This window comes from Arachis stenosperma, chromosome 5 (assembly GCF_014773155.1).
Source record: "Arachis stenosperma cultivar V10309 chromosome 5, arast.V10309.gnm1.PFL2, whole genome shotgun sequence".
NCBI lineage: Eukaryota > Viridiplantae > Streptophyta > Magnoliopsida > Fabales > Fabaceae > Arachis > Arachis stenosperma.
This window is the reverse complement of record NC_080381.1, coordinates 14,768,727-14,792,192: the sequence shown is the minus strand read 5'-3', so window position 1 is coordinate 14,792,192 and position 23,466 is coordinate 14,768,727. Positions and strand designations below refer to the sequence as shown.

Here is a 23,466-nt window from a genome sequence, read left to right as displayed (position 1 = left end):
AGAATCGTTGGATTCTATTCCGGCCTTATTGAGAACCGACAGATGGATAGCCGTGCCGTGACAGGGTGCGTTGAACATTTCCACTGAGAGGATGGGAGGTAGCCACTGACAACGGTGAAACCCTTGCATACAGCTTGCCATGGAAGGAGCCTTGCGTGCTTGAAGAAGAAGACAATAGGAAAGCAGAGGTTCAGAAGACAGAGCATCTCCAAAACCTCAACCTATTCTCCATTACTGCAAAACAAGTACTTATTTCATGTTCTTTTACTTTTCACAATCAACCCTGATAATTATTGATATCCTGACTAAGATTTACAAGATAACCATAGCTTGCTTCAAGCCGACAATCTCCGTGGGATCGACCCTTACTCACGTAAGGTATTACTTGGACGACCTAGTGCACTTGCTGGTTACTTGTGCGGGGTTGCAAAAGTGTGATTGCAATTTCGTGCACCAACAAGTCATCCAGTTCTTTGGTGAGCAAAGGAGGTTCGTTCTCCCAAGTCTCATTACCAAATAACTTATCATTTAGCTTCATGATTGCTCCAAGGTATTTGGCAACTTGCTCTTCAGTGACATACTCATCCTCTTCAGAGGAAGAATACTCATCAGAGCTCATGAATGGCAGAAGTAAATCAAATGGAATCTCTATGGTCTCAGTGTGATCCTCAGATTCCCATGGTTCCTCATTAGGGAACTCATTGGAGGCCAGTGGACGCCCATTGAGGTCTTCCTCAGTGGCGTTCACTGCCTCTCCTTCCTCTCCAAATTCGGCCATGTTGATGGCCTTGCACTCTCCTTTTGGATTTTCTTCTGTATTGCTTGAAAGAGTACTAGGAGGGAGTTCAGTAATTTTCTTGCTCAGCTGTCCCACTTGTGCCTCCAAATTTCTAATGGAGGACCTTGTTTCAGTCATGAAATTTTGAGTGGTTTTGATTAGATCAGATACCATGGTTGCTAAGTCAGAGTGGCTCTGCTTAGAATTCTCTGTCTGTTGCTGAGAAGATGATGGAAAAGGCTTGCCATTGCTAAACCTGTTCCTTCCACCATTATTGTTGTTGAAACCTTGTTGAGGTCTCTGTTGATCCTTCCATGAGAAATTTGGATGATTTCTCCATGAAGAATTATACGTGTTTCCATAGGGTTCTCCCATGTAATTCACCTCTTCCATTGAAGGGTTCTCAGGATCATAAGCTTCTTCTTCAAATGAAGCGTCCTTAGTACTGCCTGGTGCAGCTTGTATTCCAGACAGACTTTGAGAAATCAAATTGACTTGCTGAGTCAATATTTTGTTCTGAGCCAATATGGCATTCAGAGTATCAATCTCAAGAACTCCTTTCTTCTGATTTGTCCTATTGTTCACAGGATTCCTTTCAGAAGTGTACATGAATTGGTTATTTGCAACCATTTCAATGAGCTCTTGAGCTTCTGTAGGCGTCTTCTTCAGATGAAGAGATCCTCCAGCAGAGCTATCCAGAGACATCTTGGATAGTTCAGACAAACCATCATAGAAAATACCTATGATGCTCCATTCAGAAAGCATGTCAGAAGGACATTTTCTGATCAATTGTTTGTATCTTTCCCAAGCTTCATAGAGGGATTCTCCTTCCTTCTGTCTGAAGGTTTGGACTTCCACTCTAAGCTTACTCAATTTTTGAGGTGGAAAGAATTTTGCCAAGAAGGCATCGACTAGCTTTTCCCAAGAGTTCAGGCTATCTTTAGGTTGTAAGTCCAACCATATTCTAGCTCTGTCTCTTACAGCAAAAGGGAATAGCATAAGTCTGTAGACCTCAGGGTCAACCCCATTAGTCTTGACAGTGTCACAGATTTACAAGAATTCAGCTAAAAACTGATGAGGATCTTCCAATGGAAGTCCATGGAACTTGCAATTCTGTTGCATTAGAGAAACTAATTGAGGCTTAAGCTCAAAGTTGTTTGCTCCAATGGCAGGGATAGAGATGCTTCTCCCATAGAAGTCGGGAGTAGGTGCAGTAAAGTCACCCAGCACCTTCCTTGCATTGTTGGCATTGTTGTTATTTTCGGCTGCCATAGGTTCTTCTTCCTTGAAGAATTCTGTTAGGTCCTCTACAGAGAGTTTGCGCTTTAGCTTCTCTTAGCTTTCGCTTCAAGGTCCTTTCAGGTTCAGGGTCAGCTTCAACAAGAATGCCTTTGTCTTTGTTCCTGCTCATATGAAAGAGAAGAGAACAAGAAAATGTGGAATCCTCTATGTCACAGTATAGAGATTCCTTGAGGTGTCAGAGGAACAGAAAAATAGAAGGAAGAGGTAAAAGAATTCGAACTTAGTGAGATAGAGTTCGAATTGTGCATTGAGGAGGAGTGGTACTCCATAAATAGAAGGATGTGAGAAGAGGGGAAGAAATTTTTGAAAATTAAGTAAAAGATTTTTTTAAAAACATTTTGAAAAAGATTTTGAAGAAGATATGATTGAAAACTATTTTGAAAAAGATGTGATTAAGAAGATATGATTTGAAAAACAATTTAAAAAGATTTGATTGTAAAAAAAAATTAATGACTTGGCTAACAAGAAAATATATGATTCAAACATTAAACCTTTCTTAACAGAAAAGGCAACATACTTGAAATGTTCAATCAAATCATTAATTGTTAGCAAGTATCTTTGAAAAAGGAAAGAAAATGATTTTGAAAAAGATTTGATTGAAAAGATATGATTTGAAAAAGATTTGATTTTGAAAAACTTTGAAAACTTGAAAAAAAATTTGCATTAAAAACAGAATCTTCCCTCTTGTGCCATCCTGGCGTTAAACGCCCAGAATGGTGCACATTCTGGCGTTTAACACCCAATGCTCTACCTTTTTGGGCGTTAAACGCCCCATCAGGCACCCTGGCTGGCGTTTAAATGCCAGTCTGTCCTTCTTCACTGGGCGTTTTGAACGCCCAGCTTTTTCTGTATAATTCCTCTGCTGCATGTACTGAATCTTCAGTTCCCTGTACTATTGACTTGAAAATAGAACTAAGATCAAATAAACAATGCATGCAAGACACCAAACTTAAAATGAGACACTAGACTCAACAAGAAACATAAAATATTTTTGGTTTTTCTATGATTTTGTAATTTTTTGTTGGATTTTTTCGAAAATTAAGTGGAAAAGAAAATAAAGGTATCAAATTTCTTAATGAGAATTCTAGGAATCATACAATGTTAGTCTAAAGCTTCAGTCTAAAGGAATTAGACATGGATAGCCAAGCTTCAGCAGGATATTGCATTCAAGAGCTAAATTGAAGAGAATCAATCAGCTTTGGTGATGATAAGATCATCACTTTGAAACACTAGAATTCATTCTTAAGAACTCTGAAAAATACCTAATCTAAGCAACAAGATGAACTGTCAATTGTCCATACTCGAAACAATCCCCGGTAACGGCGCCAAAAACTTGGTGCACGAAATTGTGATCACTACTTTTCACAACTCAAATAATCCCTAGTAATGGCCCCAAAGACTTGGTGCTCAATACCATGGCATAAACACAACTTCGCACAACTAACCAGCAAGTGCACTGGATCGTCCAAGTAATAAACCTTACGCGAGTAAGGGTCGATCCCACGGAGATTGTTGGTATGAAGCAAGCTATGGTCACCTTGTAAATCTTAGTCAGGCAAACTCAAATGGTTATAGATGATATATGAATAAAAGATAAAGATAGAGATACTTATGCAATTCATTGGTAAGAACTTCAGATAAGCGAATGGAGATGCTTTGTCCCTTCCGTCTCTCTGCTTTCCTACTATCTTCATCCAATCCTTCTTACTCCTTTCCATGGCAAGCTTATGCAAGGGTTTCACCGTTGTCAGTGGCTACCTCCCATCCTCTCAGTGGAAATGTTCAACGCACCCTGTCACGGTACGGCTATCCAGCTGTCGGTTCTCGATCATGTCGGAATAGAATCCAGTGATTCTTTTGCGTCTGTCACTAACGCCCCACAATCGCGAGTTTGAAGCACGTCACAGTCATTCAATCATTGAATCCTACTCAGAATACCACAGACAAGGTTAGACCTTCCGGATTCTCTTGAATGCCGCCATCAATTCTAGCCTATACCACGAAAACTCTGATCTCACGGAATGGCTGGCTCGGTTGTCAGGCGATCAACCATGCGTCGTGTATCAGGAATCCAAGAGATATTCACCCAATCTAAGGTAGAACGGAGGTGGTTGTCAGTCACACGTTCATAGGTGAGAATGATGATGAGTGTCACGGATCATCACATTCATCAAGTTGAAGAACAAGTGATATCTTGGAATAAGAACAAGCTGAATTGAATTGAAGAACAATAGTAATTGCATTAATACTCGAGGTACAGCAGAGCTCCACACCTTAATCTATGGTGTGTAGAAACTCCACCGTTGAAAATACATAAGAACAAGGTCTAGGCATAGCCGTGAGGCCAGCCTCCCAAAGAGGGTTCAATCATAAAAACATGATCAAAAGATGATCTAGAGATCTAAAGTGATCAAAAGATGAAAATACAATAGTAAAAGGTCCTATTTATAGGGAACTAGTAGCTTAAGAATTACAAAGATGAGTAAATGACATAAAAATCCACTTCCGGGCCCACTTGGTGTGTGCTTGGGCTGAGCATTGAAGCATTTTCGTGTAGAGACTCTTCTTGGAGTTAAACGCCAGCTTTTGTGCCAGTTTGGGCGTTTAACTCCCACTTTGGTGCCAGTTCCGGCGTTTAACGCTGGGAATTCTGAAGGTGACTTTGAACGCTGGTTTGGGCCATCAAATCTTAGGCAAAGTATAGACTATCATATATTGCTGGAAAGCCCAGGATGTCTACTTTCCAACGACGTTGAGAGCGCGCCAATTGGGCTTCTGTAGCTCCAGAAAATCCACTTCGAGTGCAGGAAGGTCAGAATCCAACAGCATCTGTAGTCCTTTTTAGTCTCTGAATCAGATTTTTGCTCAGGTCCCTCAATTTCAGCCATAAAATACCTGAAATCACAGAGAAACACACAAACTCATAGTAAAGTCCAGAAAAGTAAATTTTAACTAAAAACTAATAAAAATATACTAAAAACTAACTAAATCCTACTAAAAACATACTAAAAACAATGCCAAAAAGCGTACAAATTATCCGCTCATCAGCATACATTGAATGACACTTCCAATACGCTCAATTATATATCTGAACCATTATCTACTTCATCTTTTTCTTTGTCTATTAATCATGATTCTGATGTCACTCCTGCTAACTCTTTTTCTCTTGAAACTCCCTTAGCTGCAAATGTGCCTGAGCAAGCCCCAACTGAGATAGTTCCCCCTGCACTATCAGCAGCTACTACAAATCACCATCCCATGCAAACAAGGAGAAAGTCAGGCATCTTCAAGCCAAAAATTTATGCAACAGTGCTTAAAGAGGCTGACATTGACCTCTCCCAATGCGTCCCTCAAACAGTTGAACAAGCACTGACCAACGAGCATTGGAAGCGGGCAATGGAAGAAGAATATGAGGCCCTCATGAGGAATCACACTTGGACACTAGTGCCAAAGCCTCCCCCAAGCACAGCCCCCACCATTGGAAACAAGTGGGTCTTTCGAATCAAGAAGCATCCAAATGGTACAATTCAAAAGTACAAAGCACGGCTTGTGGCAAAGGGATTTCATCAAAAAGAGGGAATTAACTTTGATCAAGTGTTCAGCCCGGTGGTCAGACCTCCCACTGTTAGAGTCATGCTGAGTTTGGCATTAGCAAAAGGATGGAAGATCCGACAGTTCGACTTCAACAACGCCTTCTTAAATGGCGACCTCGAAGAAACTGTCTTCATGACTCAACCAGAAGGCTTCATCTCCACCCACACTCCTCACCATGTTTGCAAGCTCCAAAGATCATTATATGGGCTGAAACAGGCCCCCAGACCTTGGTTCACCAAGCTGAAACTCACTCTCAACAAGTTTGGCTTCGACAGCACTAGATCAGACACGTCACTCTTCACCAAATTCACACCTGCATCAGCGACTTATGTTCTCGTATACGTAGATGACATTCTAGTCACAGGAAATTCTCAAGCAGAAATCACAGCCTTAGTCAACCAGTTACATGCAGTATTTGCACTAAAAGACTTGGGGGAAATGAACTACTTTTTGGGAATTGAGGCAGTAAGAAACAATGACCAAGTAATGACCCTATGCCAAACAAAGTATATCAAAGAACTCTTAGTTAAAGCAAGGATGCAAAAAGCCAAAGCAATGCCTACTCCAATGGCATCTAGTTTGAAACTCTCAGCGCAAGGAGGAGAATTGTTTCAAAATCCAGCACAATATAGATCAGTTGTTGGAGGACTCCAATATGCAACAATCACAAGGCCAGAGATCTCTTATGCAGTAAACAAAGTATCGCAATTCATGCACCAACCGTTAGATAGCCATTGGAAAGCGGTAAAGTGAATCCTCAGGTACTTAGCAGGGACACTTCAGCATGGATTAAGGTTCCAAAAGTCTGATGAGAGTAGAATCTATGCATTCACAGACTCAGATTGGGGAAGTGATGTAGACGACAGAAAGTCAACAAGTGGATTTTGTGTCTTTTATGGACCAAATCTTGTCTCTTGGTCCAGTCGAAAGCAACATGTAGTATCAAGAAGCTCCACCGAAGCTGAATATAGAGGGCTAGCTGCTGGACTTGCTGAAGTCATTTGGTTGCAGAACTTGTTGAATGAAATGAGGATACCTTGTACCACCAAACCAAACCTATACTGTGATAGTCAGAGTGCTGTACTACTTTCAGCCAATCCAATCCTACACAACAAGAGCAAGCACTTTGAACTCAATCTCCACTTCGTTAGAGACTATGTGACCGAAAAGAAACTACATGTGATCCATATTCCAGCCCAAGAGCAGATAGCAGATTGCTTAACAAAACCTCTGTCAAGCCTTGCCTTCCATAAGTTCAAATTGAGATTGAGAATTGCTGACAGAAGATGTAATGACAGCAGGATAATTGGAAGCCCAGACAACAGAGTTGATGTTAAGAGTTCAGAAAGCACAATATACAAGAAAGAACAAAGTACAGGTTTCAGAAACTCAAGTAGCAGGATTGATGTTAAGAGTATTGAGATGCCACATGATAAGACACGTGCAACATATTAGAGTTTGTTAGAGAAATCAGTTAGAAGAAAACTGAGTCAGTTACATCTAATAAGAAGTAGTTAGAGCTCACTCACTATAAATACTAATGCACTGTAACAAACTAGTTAGTTCAGCTAATACATTTCATTTCCAAAAAATTCTCTCTCTCTCTCATCTTCAAGAGTCTGATACCTTCACACTTTATTAATCCCCTCTTCACTTTAGGAGATATTCATCTTTTCATTATAGTGTGTGTTATAATATCTAAAAATTATTGTATAATTATCAAAAATAAATTAAATAATTAATTTTAAATATTAAAAATTAATTATAAAAATAAATTAGATAAAAATTAAACACTTAAATAAAAGACATGGTATAATTGGCTTTTTATTTTTATCTCACTCTGTTCTTTGGGGCCACTGAAAACGCATTGACTATATTTGACACGTTATTTTGTGTGATTGAAAATTTTCCTTTAGATTCTGATTCTCAGTAAGTGGACCTGTGGAGTGGAGTCCTAAATTCAGAAATAAAACAAGAGGTGCAGACCCGGCCCAACTGAGTGAGAAAAGAGAAACGTTAAGGGTAATCTGGGGATTTCGGGTCCTGGGAAATGTAGCCAATTGGAAAGAGGACTGAGGCGCCGAAATTGCAGTTTATAGTGTGGTGCGCATTTGACACAATGTGAGCACTGACCTCACCGCACCAAAACAGGACCTATCCAAAGGGGCAAATCCGTCCAACAAACAGTCCCCACAAATTCAAATTTTGGATCGTTAGTGATGTACTGTCTTGGTCGTTACACTTATGTATGCCATAGGGTTAAGCTCCCGGCGCAACAAGACAAAACCCCTCTCCCATAACCCCAAGCTAATTAATTACAATTATTTGAATAAATTTGTATACTTCTATTAAATTAATTATTACTTAATTAAGATATATACTTACAAATTACAATGGACCCAACACTGGGTGGTGGCATTTGCCAACCTTCCATTTCGTGAAACGAAACGCATAAAAATTAAAAAAATACAAAATACTATTATTATATTATATAATATTTAATTAAATTAAATTGAATAATGAGGCGATTTGGTATTCAAATGTAAAATCCCTCTCAGTACTCAGTAGCTTGACTAGCTAACAGTAACAGTAGCTATCAACATTCAGCAGTGCATTTTCTTCAACGAGTTCTATTCGGAGCTTTATAACCCGCAATCGCAATAGTCGGTGGCGACGATGATGATGACCACCACGACGATGGAGGAGGAGGAGGAAGACATGGAAATAGAGAATGACGTTTATGTGGCTCACGAAATCGACCTCGATTACGAGTTTGATGCAGCGCGCTTCTTCGATTTCACGGTGCAAGAATCTCCCGTTCAAGCTCGCCTAGCCGAGCTTTGGTTCGAAACCGCCGCCAGCTACCCTCCTTCTCGTCGGTTTTCGCCTTTCCTCTTTCTTCCAACGCATTTCTCATGCCTCATTCAATGCACCTTGGTTAGCTCAATAATCTCTTGTGTTTCAGCTTTTGTTTCGAAGCTTGTGCTTAGAGAAGACGATGTTAGCGCCTCTTCTCTGGAATGCTTCAATGGTGGTATGCCTATGCTATTTTACTTTACGAAATGTTGTTAGTTCTTGTTTCACTGATATTGTCATCTAAGCTGCTTTCTGCTTTGATAGATTCGAAATCGGTGGCTGGAGTTCTGCAAGATATAGCTATGCAAATGCAACCGTTACAAGTAAATAGCACAGGTAATCGACGTGATTGAATGATCATAGATCGGGACACTGTTCTCTGAAAGAAGTTGTTCACCTAGTAATCGTATATTGTGATTCTTCTAAATGCATTGAATGATGAACTGCATCACAAGAACTTTTACCAATTTTTCTCTTTAATTAGAAACCCTATCTGTAATTCCTGGTGCTCAAACTGCTCTGAGTTTTTAACCTTATATGTCAACTATAGTATTTTATTGATTTTTTCACAATTCATCAGATTCTCTTTCGCTTATTTGTAGCTTTTTTCTTTTAATTCCCTCTTTTTATTCCCTCTTATCGCTTGACAAGTATTTCTCTCTTTTAGGACTAACCTTTACCAGTAAGACAACCGGGAACAGTTTGAAATCAAAGGCTAAATCCACTGTGAGAAAGGGTTCAACACTAATGAAACCTACAGCTAGTCAGCTGGCTAAGCAAAATCGGGCTCCTCAAAATGTTGCTTCGAGGTAATTTTCTGACTAGCTTATACATTTTCATAGTTAGGGAGGCATGTACTATTATCCGAAAAGCAAACAATTAACATACTATTAGTTCACAAGGTTTGCGTGTTTGATGGTATTTGCATTTCTCCACAAGATTTCTGTTCTCTCAACATGATACATCATCTTAAATGCAGCCTTCGCAATTACTATGTTCTTTGTAAGTCATGTACTCATAACCTGTTGGCCTGCAGGACTGTTTTCTACTTTCTTTTCCCCTAGTTTTTCTGAGGCTGGTGATGCTAGCTCATGCTTTCTGATCTGCGGATGCAGAAAGAACCGAATTTACCTTTTTTCTTTATTTATACAATCCACAATTTTCCCATTGTCTCAGGTTTCAGAAGTTATCTCAGAACAAGGAAATGAATTTGTCTACCTTTTCTGGGGTAGAAACTCAAGCTTCAAAACGGCAGAAATTAGAGGATGGTCACTCGCGCAAGGTCTGTAAATTACTCTATTCTTCTTCCTCTCTGTTTAACTAATAACTGAGAGATGGGTGTTATATTTGTCTGATTGAACCAATTAGTATATGCCAGAAATCAATATTAAAATTTATCACTTACAGCTGTAAATTTGTGCAATTCCGAGTTAGTTGGAGATATAACATCTTATAAAATTATCGCTAAGCCTGCATTACATTTTTATTTATTAGAAATACTCTAAGGAGGTTATGAGAGCTTAATTGATGCTTTCATGGGTAAGAATTTAATAGAGTGTGTATATTAAATTTGGCTCTCATGTTCGGTTGGTGGTACCATGGAAGTACTGGAACCGTAAATTGGGAATTAAGTGTGGCTTAACTACTGTTGGGAAGTTCATTTATTTTACACAGTGCATTTGAAATACTTACCATATCTATCTCTATGGCAGGTTGGTGATGTGATTCAGCAAACTAATTTTGTACATAAGGCACCTAACAAGGTAGGAAACTATAAATTCTAATGCAGAGTTCTTGAATATTCCCTTTGTTAAAAAATTGATTTTATAAATTGCTAAATACCTTCCATTTGACATGTTGGGGATTTTGTTGTGTCTAAAATATGTTCCCCCACCCCGACTTTTTTGTCATTCTCTTTACTATTTGAGTTTGTAAGCAGAAGATTGAATTCTCTATTTGTTTCCTGTGACCACTGTTGTGATGATTGAAAAATATTAAATAATGGTCAAGGACAAACGAGAGACCTTGTAAATTGAAATAATACGAGAAATTAAAGTTCTTTGGGCAGAGGACTATCTCTGGAAAGGCAGGAAAGAGGTCCACATGATGATGTCTGTAAATTTGTGTATTATTGCAGATTGTAACTACTGAAGAAAACTCTAGACACACCAAATTGAGGATTACTATTCCTAGGGAGCCTGAGCTTGAAACTGCTCATAGAGCACAAAGGATAAGGTTTGTTGTTTTAGTTTTCAGTGAAATTTGCTATTGTGGATTATGTTCCTCATGAAATCAAACTGAAGATGTTTTATATGCGGCTGTTTCAGACCAAAAAATGTTGTAGAGGCAGAACATGTGACAGTGGCTGGGCCCAGATTCAAAGCACGCCCATTAAACAGAAAAGTTAGTATTTGTAGTTGATAGACTCTGGTTTCAAATTTTGGTGAATCTTTCTCTGTCTTCTCTTTTTAACTATTTTGCCCACAATCTAGATTCTTAATGCTCCTACATTGCCACTACCCAAGAGGAGCACTCCGCAGTTGCCTGAATTTCAAGTAAGTTCTCAACACGTGCTTTCTTGGTTCATCTATGTTTTTTTTTTTCACTATTTCATGAGTTATATAGAAATGGAAAAGCATTTTGCTGGCAAGCCAATAATTAATTAGCAAAACGAGTTCTGCATTATTTATTTGAAGCTCAGATATTTTGTGTATTGTTTCTCAGGAATTTCACCTGAAGACATGGGAGAGGGCCATGCAACACTCATCCGCTACTTCATCATCTTTACTTCGTTGCAACGATTCTGACAAGGTTCATTTAATTCTTAGAAACTTTAGCGTTTCATGACATGTGTATTGTATTCAAAGTTTCTCATATCCTACCAATATGAAATGCATTAAATATGAATTTTTTAAGCTGCTAACTCTTATGATTGGCCAGCCGTATATTTCTTTATTTTCCTGTAGACCTGTAGAAGATATATATGATTACTCCATCAGAAATTGAGTTTATTAGTTTCAGGGATTGGACAAACCTCCTTCTTCCACAGTAAATAGAGGCAGGGATTTGAGAAGGTAACAAATGGCATTATGTTAAGTGTAACATGATAATTGGTGAAATGAGACTAACTTCAATGCACTCTTTTTGCATAGGCCATCTGCCATGACTCCCATGAGTGCTCCAAAGCATGATGGATTGGATTTTACTCATAACTTTAAAGCTCGGCCTCTTAATAGGAAGGTAACAAGACGTTGTAATAAAGTTGGAAAGTATAAGCACGGATTATATTCTAAGGATATTTGAATATATTACTTTAAAGTTTGTACTATCTTAAATTGCTGCATTTTTATTTAAGTTTTTGGAATCCATTATATTTTTGTTGCTTTTTTTTTTTTGGATTAAGTAGGTTCTACTTTTTGCTCCCTTCTTTTCTTAGTTCGATCTATTGTACTAGCAACTCTGCAATGCCTTTGCAGATACTTTCAAGTAGAGGAGATATTGGTGTTTTCCGGAATAGAAAGCAGGAATCCACAGTGCCAACAGTGAGTTGGTTCATCTGTTTTCACCCCATAATATATTCAGATAGAAAAAATATAATGATGTCACATCTTGTGTCAATTAATACAGGAATTCAATTTCCAAACAGAAAAGAGGGTTCAGCACAACCTTCCAATTGAACTGTTTAGCAAGGTGAATTCTTGCTAGTCTTTTTCTTACATAACAATTTACAAATTCTTAATTTCACCAGTATTGCTATTTTCAATTTAATTCCTATCATTCTTGTTTGTTCTCCTTTTTCTTGGGACTAGCTATCCCTAACCTCTGAAATCCAGTCAAATAATGGATCTCACATCAACCAGCCGCAGCATTCCATGGTGTTCAGAAAGGTTTTTCAATTTAATTCCTATCATTCTTGCTATTTTAAACTTATTGTATTAAATACAATGATATTTTTTTTGGTACCTTAGTGAGTTTTTTTTTCTCCCTGATTTTTCTTGCTGCAAGGATTTGAAAGAAAATATAAGTTCTTTTCATCTGAATCAGAAGGTAATATGACAATCTGAATAACACATGGCTTGCACTGAGCCTATTATTTTTACATAGGTTTCTTTTATATTATAAACATCAAATATTCATCTTCCATCGGACACAAATATGTAGGATAAGCCTTTCATCTTTGGGGGGAACAAAATTCATAGCGGGAATGAACATTGCATGAGTGAAGTTGGTTCTCGGTTGACTGCGAGGTATCAATGATTCGCACTACTCTTGGTTATGTCTGGTAAATTTGGTTAATTATATCTCCTGCTCTCTAACTAACATGTTCCAGGAGCTTGGGAATTAGGTGACAACAAAAGATTGTCAATGTGCAACAACCAACAAGCTTTTGTTACCAGGATCGAGATTTTTGCTGTCAAGTTATAGTTTGATAGGGACATAGCCTAATGTCAGCAACCATTCTCAGATGGTATCATCCGATAGGTGGTTCTTTTACTGCGACACAAAATCAAAGAAAATTATTTTGTTAGAACAGAAGTTAGCATACATGTGCGTAACTGCATCAGTTGTATCTTGTACAACCGCTCCTAGATCTCTGTCCAATAGTAAAATCGTTAAAAGGGCAAGTGTATTATAGTCCTGAAGCCTATCTTCTATTTTTGATAGCATTAATAAATTGCAATGTGCTATTGGCCATTCTACTAGTCTCATGCCTTGACACCAAAATAGAACAAAGGAACTATAAACAGATCATTTAAATATTTATATATTCAAAACTGATTGAAAGGAACTTCAGACAACTGAATATAACACTCATAAATTTCAACTTTACGCAGATCCCATTATATTCTGGAATCCCGAAGCATCGGTGCTGATAAATCCCAATTAATTACTTCCTTTCCACAACAATCCTATTCACCCCCTTTCTTATTATTAGTAAGATAGGTTGCCCCTTTCCCTTCCCTTTTAAGAAGGTAAAGTGAGAGAGATGGCAAGAAAAAACAACCTAAATTGGAAGTCTAATAAGGATGTTTTGCATGGAGATGGACCACCGTAAGGTGTTTTTCATATCTGTGCAGGATGAATGCAGCGATGCCTCACGGGTGGTGAGAAGAATGACGATGGAGATGGATGCGTTAGCAGGTGGATATATGATATATGTGTACAGAAAGTCAGAAACATAAGCAACTACTTTTGTAACACAAGTTGGTTGAGGGATGGAGGCATCCCGTGAGTCATTATCAAACATTATCCGCCTTCGGATTCCTTCCTCTATCCAGTTGTACGCCACAAACACCCTCCACACATATTACTATATGAGTATATATATTCCTTTTACAAATCAAGTACAAAATTATTGGCCTTATTCCATTTTGGTTCGAGGCTTTTCATTTTCCTTCTCATTTTAAGTTGAGTTAACAAGTCTCGTATTCTAAACTAGAAACACATGAATAATCTTACATTTAAAACTTTAAACAATGTATAGGTTTTATTTTTTCTTTATCTTCAAATTCTATCCTTAACGTTAGACTTTTCGCTATAAAAATTTTGGTATAGTATCATGAACTACATTTTAAAAGGTTTAAATTATTATATAAAATCATATAGATGATTTCAGTGACGGATGCAGAAAATTTTAGAAGTGGGGGCAAAATAATATAGCAAAATAATAAAAAATATTAATATTAATATATTTAGATATTTAAATTTTGGAGTATATTAGCTAATCAAATTTTTAATAAATAAATATAATTAATACATCTAAAAATATAGTAATTTAGTTAATTTTTTTTTCATTTCAATATTTCGGTAATATTGCGTGAGCTACATTTATTATTAATATTTGTGCCTAATTAAGCATTTAATATCTGTCAAATTACATTTATATTGATTATTTTTTATATGATACAAAAAAAATTATAACTCAATAGCTAAAAAATTTATAAAAAATATAACTCGAATGAACTAAATTAAAATTTTGACAATTTTTTATTTTGGTGTCTAAATTTTTTCTAAAATTATGCGAGAAAGACAAAAAATTTGTGAAAAAAATAAAAATTCAAATCAAACAACCACAGTTATCTTTATATGTAGGTATAGACAAAATAATATATTTTTTTCTATTAAATAAATATTAAATAATTTTTTCATATTTAATTGAAAAGTTAACATTTTATAATATTATAGTAAACGTTTTTTTTAACGAAAACAATATTATATATATGTATAAACAAAATTAAATTAAACAAAATAATAAAAAATAAATAAATGATATATATTATAAAAAAATATTAAATACTAATAATCTCATTTATATTTAAAAAGTTAAGCTTAACTTTAGGCAATTAAATAATTAGATTTTTATTAGTTATTATTAATATTTGTTTTGAATTTATATAATATAATAATTTTTATTATTGTATTAATATCTAATAATATAAATGTTTCTTGCACATAATTTTTTTTGAAGTGTGGGGACAAATAAATTATTATAATGGGGACAATTCTCTACACATATATAATTGTTATTAGTTCTTTAAAAATTTAATGGGGGCAATTGCCCCACACTGCCACACATAAATCCGTTCCTGGACTCATGATCTATATCTAACTCTAATTAGTATCACTAGATTGATCTATTGATGTATGACATACATCATCATTTTAAATATTAAATGAAATAAAATATATAAAAAAGACTTCTTTTAGAAATTAAGACCATATTTAACAAATTTTATTAGGAAGAAAAATTAATTTTCTTATAACTCACAAAAATATTTTCATATTCCTCTGTTGAATTTTAGCGACTGTAATATTATTTTCTCTGTTTTATTTACATTGCAAAAATAATTTGAGTGAAACGTTTATTTGAAATTAACATCTAATTGTTTATAATAATTTTAAATTAATTGGTGTGTATCACATATTCTTAGTAGCGTATTAAAAAAAAACAATGAAATGTTTTATCGCTTCTAAAGAGTAAACTATTAAAATGGTACTCGAAATATTTTAGCACCAACAAATATAATTTTAAAAAATATAAATAATAAATTAATCTCTAAAAAGTTATTAAATTTAACAAAAATGACGAATTAATTAACTGCGTTTCCATGGACAGAAAATACCAAGGTGGTAAACATTAGTGATGAATTGACAAACTCTCAAAGCAATATGATTATGTGGTATTTTTATTTATTATTAAAATTTTCAAATCATTAACCTTAACATTTAGAGAGGCTCGTTCTTGTTACAAAATCTGGATCTCTTAGCTTCTTCTCCCCCTTCACGTACGGTGGTGGTGGTATAGAATTCAAAAAATTTTGATAGTGAGAGTAAAATATATATAATATGATAATAATTTTTATAATAAAAATATTATGTTTACATATAAAAATTAGCTATCAAATTATCTACTATAAATTTGTGTATAAAAAATTTATTTTTAATGTGTATTTTATATTTTAAAATTTGTATTTAAGATTTATTTTGTACAAGTAATTATTTTATGTATACATAGCATAATTGTTGTTATAATTATAGTTTGTTATTGTAAAATATGATTAGGTTTTAAAATATCTAATTACAAATTAAAATACTAAAATAGTAATTTAAATAATAACATATAATTTAAAATTTAATTTTTTATATTTCATATTTTAAAACATTGACAATATAATTAAAATATCTTTTTTTTGTATATCTCATTAAACAATCATTTAAAACTCAACTTTCATACCATTAGCTCTTGATGATATTCATAGTTGAAAAGTTCATTCAATTAGTGTAGTTATTATGAAAAAAAAACTAAAACTAATTTTAAAAATAGAAACACAAATGGATAGATAATATTCTTTCAAGTTGATTTCTAAGAAAGAACATCAATCTTATTTAAATTTAAAAATTGATTATTATAATGGACATCTAATATGATGTTCTCAAATTGGCTATCAAGTGTCGAAAGTTGAATAAGAAATTATTGTAGGGTCAAATTTAATAATTTAGTAGGGACAAATAAATATTATTATTATAAACTACTCAATAAAATTCCAAATTGTAGTGGGGTGCTTACCCCCACACCCTAAAGAGTGGATCCGTCCCTGTATAGTGGAGTTCCGGAAGAATGTAGCTACAGCAGTAGTAGCTCCTCAAACTTCTTTTCTCCTTTTTTCTCGTATCTTTGGTAGCTCGTATGGCAGAGTTACAGCACGATGTGGAAAGGCTTCATTGGTAGCTAACACGAACGGTGCAGAGAATAGATCGGCCATGGAGGCTAGAGGAGACAAAAGCACCACAAATCACAACAGCAAATTAGAGTCTATAAGATGAAGTCAAATGTGTTTGCAATGTTCAAGGAATTCAAAGCAAAGTTAGAACTTGAATTTGGAAAGAAAATCAAGTATTTAAGGACAAATAGTGGAAGAAAATGTGTTGATGGTTATTTTTCTAATATTTTGGAAATAAGCAGGCATTCAACGACAATACACAGTTGCATATACGTCTTAACAAAATGGTGTAGCAGAACGAATTAATATAACTCTCCTAAGAAGAGTACAAATTATATTGCGAATTGCAGATTTAGCCAAGTCTTTTTGAGCAGAAGTTGTTAAAATCGTCTGTTGTGTCATAAATCAATCACCATCAACCACAATAGGGTTGAAGACACCAATAGAAATGTGGCAAGGTAAACCACCTAATTATATATATATATATATATATATATATTTCCTGTGTACATAATGTATAATTCTCAGGAAAGAACAAAGTTAGACCCAAAGTCTAGGAAATATATATTCTTGGATTATCCTGACGGAGTTAATATAAGGGGTCCCGTGGGATCCCATTACTCGCAAAGTAGTTGTCAGTAGAGATGTGATATTTGTAGAGAACAATAAAATGACAACACTATTAAGGAGACATTCATTGTACAAATAGATGAGAAATGCAGAGAAGGTGATTTTTCTGAAGTAGAGCCAAAGTATGAAGAACAAGAACCAGAGGTCAATGACAGAGAAGTTCGTCAATCCACTCGACAAAAAAAAAAACACCATCATGGCACTCAATTATGTTTTGGCAAGTCACGATGCATATTATCTTTTGACAGAAGGAGAGCTAATAACTTTTATGTAGGCTATGCGCAATCTAAATGTTTATATGCGGATGACAACAAAGCAAGAAGAAATCAAGGCATTACATAGGAACCATACTTGGGACTTTGTTACACTTCCAGCAGATTGAAAAGCCTTACAAGATTAAGCGGGATAATAATGATCAGGTGAAAGGATATCGTGCAAGATTAGTTGTCAGAGGATATGTTCAAAAAGAAGGTATCGACTTCAATAAAATATTTTTTTCTGTAGTGAGATTAACTATTATCAGAATAGTTTTGGCTATGTATGCTGTTTTTGATTTACATCTAAAGCAACCAGATGTAAAAATTGCTTTTTTTTTCATGGAGTACTTGTGTGTGGTCCAATCAGAAGACTTGAAGAACAAAGAAAAGAAAACTTGATTTGCAGGTTTACTAAATATTTATACAATCTAAAGTAAGTGCCAAGATATTGTACATTTGATTCTTTTATTATTAGTTTTGGATACAACAGACTTAGTTTAGATTATTGTACCTATTACAAGAGATCTAGTGATAATGATTTCATCATTTTGTTGTTGTATGTGGATGATATGTTAGTGGTAGGTCCCAACAAAAATCAAATCTAAGAATTGAATGCACAATTAGTTGGGGAGTTTGATATAAAGGACTTAGGACTAGCAAACAAGATTTTAAAAATGCAAATCCACCGAGACAAAAGGAATAGAAAGATTTGGCTACTGCAAAAGAATTATTTGAGAAAAATCTTGTAATGCTTTAATATGCAAGAATATAAGCCAATTTCAACCTCACTTCCTATGAATTTTAAATTATCCTTAAGTATGTGCCCTAGTAGTGAAGCAGAGAGGATGAAAATATCTCGAGTGCAGTATGCATCAGCGATAAGAAGCCTTATGTATGTCAAGATCTGTACAAAGTCAGATATTGCTCAAGCAGTTGTAGTGGTAAATCTATTTATGACAAATCCAGGTAAAAAGCATTGGAATGCTATTAAGAGAATCCTAAGATACACAACGGGACTTCGGATGTTATATTATGTTTAGAGGATCAGAACCCATTGTCGATGGATATATCGATTCAGACTTTGCAGATGATCTTGATAAATGAAAATTTACTAAAGAATATGTGTTCATACTTGTAGGATGAGCAGTGAGTTCGCTATTTAAATTACAAACTATTGTAATTCTATCTACTACAGAAGCTGAATATATGTCTGTTACATAAGTATGCAAGGAAGCTATTTTGATCCAAAGGTTAATGAAGGAACTCAGACACAAATAGTAAAAAGTTCTTGTATATTGTGATAGTCAGAGTGTCTTGCATATCACAAAAAATTCAATCTTTCATTTAAGGACCAAACACATTGGAGTACAATATCATTTTGCCTATGAAATAATAGAAGAGAGTGTGAATATACAAAAAATTCAGACTAAAAATAATCGAACAGATGTCATGACAAAACTGATAAACACTAATAAGTTTGAATTGTGCAGATCCTATTATGGTCAATTAGGTACATGAGCAATATAGATTTATAAAATATACCAAAATTAATTTTAAATAGGAGATTATAAATTTAGTAAAGCTAATTTTATGAAAAAGAAAAAAAAAAGAAAACTAAACAATGAAAGAAGAAAAATACTTTGGTAATAGCCATCAAATTTTGGTGGCGGAAGAAGAGAAAGATTAGCAATCTCATATTACGGGTGGTTTACATGACAAAAGTTCGTCTATAAATTAAACTTTTTCATTTTATTTTTCATCAATTCAATTCAGTAAGAACAATAGAAACATTTTAGTTTTTTTGAGATTTTTTTAGAGAAGTATTCTCTGTATATTTAAAAAAAAGTGTATTTCTTTTTGTCAAGAGAGTGCTTTTCTAATCTGTGTATAATAGAAAAAAATTATAATTCTCAAATATAACTATTCAATTCTTTTCATATTTTATACAAATTTTTTATTTTTCATAACTAGTTGTATCATTTATCATACCTAATATTATGCCATATCAAACTCCAAAGAGATTGGGCCAAATGCATTAATATTTTATCTGCCTTAGAATAAATAAATGTTAAAAAAATTTAACCATTTAACATATGAAACTCACCGTGGCTTAAACTTAAAAATTCTATGGTCATATATGTTATGACAAAGTAATCTTTTGTGGAAATCATGCTCATATAAGGACTAAACGTTGATTTGAAAAAGAGAAAAAAAGTTCTCATACCAAAATATATATAGCTTTCAACGCCATATCTAATTGATATGTCAAGACTCAAGTTCTTTTCGATGCTTATTTTTAAATTCCATGACAGGTTTTGGTAAGAAGTTCTATGATATCACAAGTTAATACAATTAGAGAAAACAAATCTAGAAACAACCTTGCCACTAGAACTAACCATCTATGTGCTAATTTATTCAGTGCAAAATCGAAAATGTATTTCCTGTTCATGACTTACATACCTAAGGTTTTCAATTTAACATAATGTCATAAATTTCAGTGTTTGCTAGTTCACTTCAATCTCAACAAATACCATTTTATTAAGCAACTTGACTACTTAAAAGTTAAAACTACCTTCTTTTTTTTCTTTTTTCTTCTTTCTTCTTTTTGGGGAGTTGTTGGATACTTTACATTTGTATTGCTAAAGTTTTTAAAGGGGAGAAATGAAATCCACAGCGAAAAACTACTCACTAGTCTTTGGTTATATATTGTATGTAGATGTAGCAATTCTCAGTCACAATAACAGAACTTAAAATATGACCTTCCACAACTTTCTCCCACTTGATCATTTTGTAACATACAAATCTTGATCAACAACCAAAACAACTAATAACCTATTTTTTAGGACTGATTTCAAACTTCTTCCTCTCAACTTCACAATTGCTTAAAACAATATACATCAATAAGGAAAAACTTGAACAAAAACTACTAAAAACTAGAAGTATAACATAGCAAGATACAACAATAGCATGGCAATTAGGCAACGAAAAAACTCAGCTAAATTGCAAAATAGAACATGATAAATACGAAAGAATTTAAAAACATAACTGAAACAAGATATATGTGTGATTAAGAAAGAGAAGAGAAGGAGAATTTTCCTCCCTCACCAAATAAAAGAGGTCTTTTCATCTTTGAATTGTTTTTATCTATGTTGCAAAAGCGCAACGAACATGATATATATATAGGGATACACACGCACAAGGCACAAGAGGAAAAGACACAGAATTTTCAATTATCGCAGCTAAAAAAGAGAAACAAAAAAGGGAGCATAATCCTTTCCCCTTTCCCCTTGCCCCTCCTTCCTTCCTATACATCCCACTTGCTATGATCTGATCCAATCAAATCAAACGTAAATCCAAAAAAAAAAAAAAAAAGAATGTGGAGAATTTATCTTATCTTATTGTTGTTCAATGAGATGTAAGTTTGGATCTTTTCTTGGCCTCGCTGTAAAGGACTACACCCATGATGGTAACGGCGAACCCCGTCATTCCCATTACTGTTACGGGGTTCCTGAATATCAAAACGGAGACCACAGCCGCCACTGCTGCTTTTGCATTTCCCAGAACTTGCAGGGTCAAGGCGCTGGTGTGCTTCGTCACCAAGAAATTCGTCAAGTTCACCAAATACGCCACCGTTGCGTTCCCAACAAGCAAGAACACGATGAACCTGTCCCCTCTCGCCTTCTCAAGCGTAACCGCCGCCACATTCCCTTCGATGTAGAGTGTAAATGGGAGCAGTATCAGCGCTGCCATTGGAGCCATGTAGAGAAGCAAGTTCATTGAGTTGAGCTTCTCCGATTCCGAACTCAACAGAATCCCCTGAACCACCGACTTCAATGCACGACCAGCAGTGGAACCAACGCAGACCAAGAACCCGAAGAGATGAAACAGAGGCTCACTGTTGCTTGCAACAACGATTCCGAAGACCACCGGCAAGAGAGCCAAGTAAACCTCGCCGGATTCCTTCTTGCAAGTGATCAAGAAAGCGAAGATGGCGGTGAAGAACGGCGTGGTGGCTCCAATGGCTTGGTTGAAGGAAACCGGTAGATACCTGAGGGAAGTGTTGCCGCAAACGACGGAGAAACAGAAGATGACGCTGAGAGCGAAGATCTTAAGGAACTGCTTCTTGGAGTGGATGTGCTGCAATGGAACGAGCTCGAGGAAGTTGATGGCACCGTAGCTGTAGGCGGCGCAGGATAGCATGTGAAGCATTGTAAGGAAGATTGGGTAGCGGTAACCGTAGAAGCTGAGAAGGTACTTGTTGAGGAGGAGAACGCCGATGTTGGAGAAGTACCATGACGCGATTATGAGTGCTGTGAGGATGTTGGGGGAGATGGAGACGCTGTACTGTGATGAACCGAAGAAGAAGAAGTGGTGGGCGCCGTTGTTGCTGCGTTCATCTGCTGTTGGTGTGGTCGGAATATTCACGACAGAGTCGTTGGTTGTCGTGTCCAGCAACCTCGGATTGCTCATTCGACGGGTTGTCCATGTCTGTGCCTCCACCATCGCCAGGGGCAAGGGCACGATGGGGATTTCAAAAGGGTAAAAGGGTTGTTGTGGTGTTCTGTTTTGTGCCCCTTCAGTCTCAGCTGCTGAGATCTGAAGATGGAGAAGAAAAGAGGGAAAGGGTTGTGGCTTATGAATGAGAGGGGATCTGATCCTACGGTCAGATTTCAGATTTGAGATGATGGAGGCTTTCTGGTCGTTGGATTGGAGTGGGGCCCTTGGAGGGAATAAAACATGAAGCTTTGGACAAATGGCTTTTGGAAAGTTGAGACTTGAGACAGCCACTGCCACCAATCCAGCTTCAGCTTAAGGTCTAGGCTGTCGGTGTGGCATCCCCTTCTAATTCAACTCATTCAAATTTAACAAACAAGGGTCGCCAATTAAATATCTAAGCATGATGCTAATGATGAAACCTTAATCTTTGTTAATGCACACTATTGTACAATTCTTAAGTAACAAATGAGAATAACAAGTATGGTTTGGTAGGACTAGGAGTGACCACTCTGACTCTTGTTCCTCACATCAAATCTAAATCTAATGAAAGCGAGATAACATCTAATCGAGGTTTTAGGGATCTCCCTCTCACGTTCTCCTCACATGCTATGTGTTATTTGTGATTTTGTCCCAAATTTTCATGGCTAAACAAGGCATATTCTATTGTGCACCATGCGAAGATGTGAGGAACTAAAATCAATTTTAATGATTAAGTAATTTTGTTTACATTAAAGAAAAGAATTATTTTTATTGTGATGAATGAAAAATCAATTTTAATTTATCTATTAGTTGAAAATGATAATACAAATTGATAAACATAAATATTATTAAAAAATTTATTAATTGTAAAATTTGAATATTTCAGAGGCAAAAAATCAATTATTTGGTCAAAAATTTTAATTTGAAATTATTAACTTACAACTCATAAATATGCACATTGATAATATCGCAAGTTATTATATTTGTAATATAATTTTATTATATACGAATTAGGATAAATAGGTGGCTTAATTAGTTTAGTTTGGTATGATAGAAGTAATAATACATTGAGTGTAAGAAAAAAAAATTATAAGATTCTTTTGTGTTGTATTTTCATATTAGTTTTGTGTACTAAGTTACCAGTGAATTTTTCGGTTATAGAAGATTAATTTGTGGACTTTGATATTTTTTCTTAGTAAATTTTATGGTGCTTTTATTGTAATGCTTAAATTGTCTAAGATATTTTTAAAAGTAAAAAAAAGATATTTAAAATTTATTAAATATTATTATTTATTATTTCTTTTAATAAATTAGGTATAATATTAAAGACATCATAGCATTCATTTTTTTT

At 35.2% G+C, this 23,466-nt stretch overlaps 2 protein-coding genes and 1 non-coding gene across 3 annotated transcripts; 2 read left to right on the top strand and 1 right to left on the bottom strand.

The window, feature by feature from the left end:
* Positions 1-1,537: 1,537 nt before the first annotated feature.
* LOC130983774 (small nucleolar RNA R71) lies at positions 1,538-1,645 on the top strand. The gene has a single exon (XR_009087751.1). It is a non-coding gene; the product is annotated as a small nucleolar RNA R71 (small nucleolar RNA).
* Positions 1,646-8,258: 6,613 nt separating this feature from the next.
* LOC130982562 (protein TPX2) lies at positions 8,259-13,242 on the top strand. The gene is made up of 18 exons (XM_057906599.1): positions 8,259-8,549; positions 8,640-8,708; positions 8,795-8,866; positions 9,198-9,339; positions 9,707-9,812; positions 10,243-10,293; positions 10,668-10,765; positions 10,858-10,933; positions 11,023-11,085; positions 11,255-11,341; positions 11,552-11,604; positions 11,683-11,770; positions 12,007-12,072; positions 12,158-12,220; positions 12,340-12,417; positions 12,536-12,577; positions 12,692-12,777; positions 12,861-13,242. The coding sequence occupies exons 1-18, from the start codon at positions 8,351-8,353 to the stop codon at positions 12,877-12,879; spliced, it is 1,458 nt and encodes a 485-aa protein (XP_057762582.1). The 5' UTR covers positions 8,259-8,350; the 3' UTR covers positions 12,880-13,242.
* Positions 13,243-20,681: 7,439 nt separating this feature from the next.
* Positions 20,682-22,457, bottom strand: LOC130979682 (probable sugar phosphate/phosphate translocator At1g12500). The gene has a single exon (XM_057903201.1). It carries the CDS (start codon positions 22,140-22,142, stop codon positions 21,045-21,047), a length of 1,098 nt encoding a protein of 365 aa, XP_057759184.1. The 5' UTR covers positions 22,143-22,457; the 3' UTR covers positions 20,682-21,044.
* Positions 22,458-23,466: the final 1,009 nt, after the last annotated feature.